At 39.4% G+C, this 3,298-nt stretch overlaps 1 protein-coding gene across 1 annotated transcript; it reads left to right on the top strand.

Annotated features, from left to right (window-relative positions):
- On the top strand, window positions 1-2,474 carry LOC121416292 (5-hydroxytryptamine receptor 1D-like). Its single transcript, XM_041609825.1, has one exon. The coding sequence runs from the start codon at window positions 474-476 to the stop codon at window positions 1,893-1,895; it is 1,422 nt and encodes a 473-aa protein (XP_041465759.1). The 5' UTR covers window positions 1-473; the 3' UTR covers window positions 1,896-2,474.
- Window positions 2,475-3,298: the final 824 nt, after the last annotated feature.

The following is a 3,298-nucleotide window of genomic DNA, read 5'->3' as shown; positions in this document are numbered from 1 at the left end:
CGTATGCGCTCTGATGACAGAGAGAGAGAGGGAAATAAGAACGTTTGTGCAGCAACCAATAATAGTCTACCAGTCTCCAAGAGTTTGATTTCACTTCTCATTCCAAAACCAACACGAGATACAACAGTTTGTTAAACCCAAGTATTTCAACGAGATTCCATTCTCATTTCCTCGGTTACCAGTGAAGTCAACAACATTCGCAAATATACCTGTATCGTATCCCTGGGGAATTGGATTGCTGGAATCACTACATGCCTTAGCAGGACTTTATCATCTTGATATTTTATTGAAAGTGATGAAATAATCAGGACAAAAATTATTATTAAAAATAAGTTTAATAACTGTAATCAAGTTCTTGTTTCTTGTGTTATCACCAATTAGCAAGTCTGGAAATCTTATTAGCTTGGTGATGAGAATACAACTTCTTCAAAGAACTTTATAGGCAGCATCAAAGTCAATAGATCGTCATAATTATGGAGAACTCAACAGCCAACATGTTATCTTCGGTTGATGATTCGACAACAGAGATACCAGCTCACAAGGAACTGGCTGGTCACACTCAGTTTATCATCATTTCTGTATGTTACATCATCATCTGTGTCTTCGGCATCGCTGGCAACTCGATGGTCATCGCCGCTGTCGCACTCTGTCGGAAACTCCAGACACCGACCAACGTGTTCGTGGTCAGTCTAGCCATCACCGACCTGCTTTCTTGTTTGACCCTCCCATTTCAGGTGGTCATGTTTCTGAGCCGCGATGACAGCACGCGTCTTCCCAACGGACTATGTGCCTTCATCGGAGCTATCAGCATCATCTGTTTGGTTGGGAGCATCTTAACACTAGCTCTGATAGCATTCAACCGATGTTTTCTCATCACACAACCAAGGAAGAGATATTCTTGGCTCTACACCACGAAGAAATTATTCGCAATGACTGCCATGGCTTGGTTGTACCCAACCTTCATTCTCGTCTTGCCCCAAGCCCTAGGTGTCGGCCAGCTTGGTTACTCACCTTCCTATCGAGCCTGTCTATGGAATGAATCTCATCAATACGCATTTGTGAACGATATCTTGGTTGCTATCACTTTCTTATTCACATTCATAATCATTCTCTTCTGCTACATCAAAATCTGGATCTATATCCGGCACCACGTTCGTCGGCTGCGAACCCACACATCTTCAAAAGTTCCCGCCAATGAACCAAGCAACCTCGATGACATGAGCAGTACTCAGGAACACCACACGGATACCAGTGCAGGTCCGAGTCAAGGACATGGCCACACCCATGGTAATGGAGGTTGCAAGGTGGAAAAGAAGAAACGAATTAAAGCAGTTAGCACACGTGAGATTGAGATAACCAAGAACCTCTTCTATGTTGTTTGTGCATTTTTTATGTGTATCATCCCCTATACCATCACGCTAGTACTTCCAGTAGATCCAATCTTAGATCTTCTTGTTCTTTACGCAAGTATCCCACTTGTCTTCAATGGCTGCGTAAACCCTATAATATACGCATACAAGCACCCTACTATGAAAGTGGTGTTTAGATATATCATCAAGTGTCAAATAGCTTCGATCCCTAAACCTTCGAAATGCCTCCGCCGTGCGCTGAGCCTACATCAGAACTCTGAGGTGAGAGGGGAGGGGCAGATCAAGACAATTCATCAAAGAGATGGTCATCCTTCGTTTTGTAGTTTGAAGAGGGAATCGTTCATGAGACAAAACTCGAACAACCCATCTTCAAGATCGCTTGGTAGCCTCAATAAGCACGATGTATCACCAAACAGACAAAATTCAGCCAATGCCTCCACGAGATCAATTGGTAGCCTCAGTAAGCACGATAAATCACAGAGCAGACACAACTCAGTTGGTAGTTACAAAGGAATCAATCGCTAACACATCCACTCCTCCATGGAATCGAGACTTTTTAACTTATTGATAAATATTTGAAATTAGCATTCTATGATGTAACCACATGATGATACAGACTGAGTGTATTTTGCAGAATGACGATGCTTACAAGATAGTGTCTGGTGCCATTATTCTGTTTTAAAGACATTAATGAATGAAACAAAAATCATGAAAAAGTAGGATCTTCAACAGTACTGATTTTGAATGTTTTTGAAGCAGAGTGTAACTCTGGATTAAACTTGTGAGTGCCTCGCATGAAAACGCGAGGTCAGTAATACTGGTCGTATGAAGTAGCCCATGACGACATCAAAATAATTGATTGTAAATAGGACTGATTTGTTGTTGAATATAATTCAAAGGGCACCAATGTCATGACTTTTCACAAAAAATTGATACGATTTCTGTCGACAAACTTTCTATGGAAGCGTTGTGATCCAGATGAGAAGGCCATAGACTGTCATGTTAGTATTGATTCGTGAATTGCATTCGTGGTTGAAGCAAATTAAAAATCACAGTAGAAACTGTCTAAATGTTAAAGTTACATCTTAATGATAGTTATTTGACTTTGTTTGGGTACCAATCTTCATACATCACAATGATCCAGCCTGCCTTTCTAAACTAGACACATAACCTGCTCTAAAATGTCTAATTGTAGCATTCTTTAGACCCACTGATTGTATGATTGTATTTTTCTTTGGGCCTGCCTGATATTGCCATTATAAAATGATGAAAGCGGCCAATATGCGCTATCATAGAAAAATAGTCGTCCTATAGTTATTTTTCAAGTTGTTCTTAAAAATGGTATGTTTCTGAAATATTATGGGACTTTCTTTATTAATTGACTATTTTTGTAGTAAAATCGCAATCAGATTAGGCACAGTTGGACCCAAGATAGATAAAATCGAAGACAATTTGCACTTAAAATTTTGTATCGGAACACATTGGAAAAATTGCATATATTCATAATTCATCATGTTCAGAAGTAAAGGTATTGCATCATTGAGATTAAAAACTTGAGGCTAAATTTGGCGCTATTCCACTGGTCGCATGCGGGATGTTCTTTTACAGGAAGTTGATCTCATAGTTCCCTTGACATATGTACTTTTTAGATAATGCATAATTAATCTACAGTAAGTTGTTTGTTTGTTTTAACTCCGTTTAAGTCGTTCATGACACGAGCATAGTGGTTTAATCTTTATCATGTTCCTTCCTCCAATCTTGTTTACTATACTGTGTGAAACACAAACAAGCTACCACGACATTCGCGTGATAATGCCAGTCAATGTCATTTCCAATTGTTTATGCACGTTTACTTTTCGGTTTTCAATCCTGTAAGCGATGATTAACGTGTAATCATTGGTAAACTATGTCACCGAAAACGTGATATT

This window comes from Lytechinus variegatus, chromosome 5 (assembly GCF_018143015.1).
Source record: "Lytechinus variegatus isolate NC3 chromosome 5, Lvar_3.0, whole genome shotgun sequence".
Lineage (NCBI taxonomy): Eukaryota > Metazoa > Echinodermata > Echinoidea > Temnopleuroida > Toxopneustidae > Lytechinus > Lytechinus variegatus.
Note: the sequence above shows the minus strand (reverse complement) of the source record. Positions and strands in the feature narration are given on the sequence as shown.

Coding starts and splice junctions, on each gene's coding strand:
- LOC121416292 (XM_041609825.1), top strand. CDS start 474: ATGGAGAACTCAACAGCCAACATGTTATCTTCGGTTGATGATTCGACA.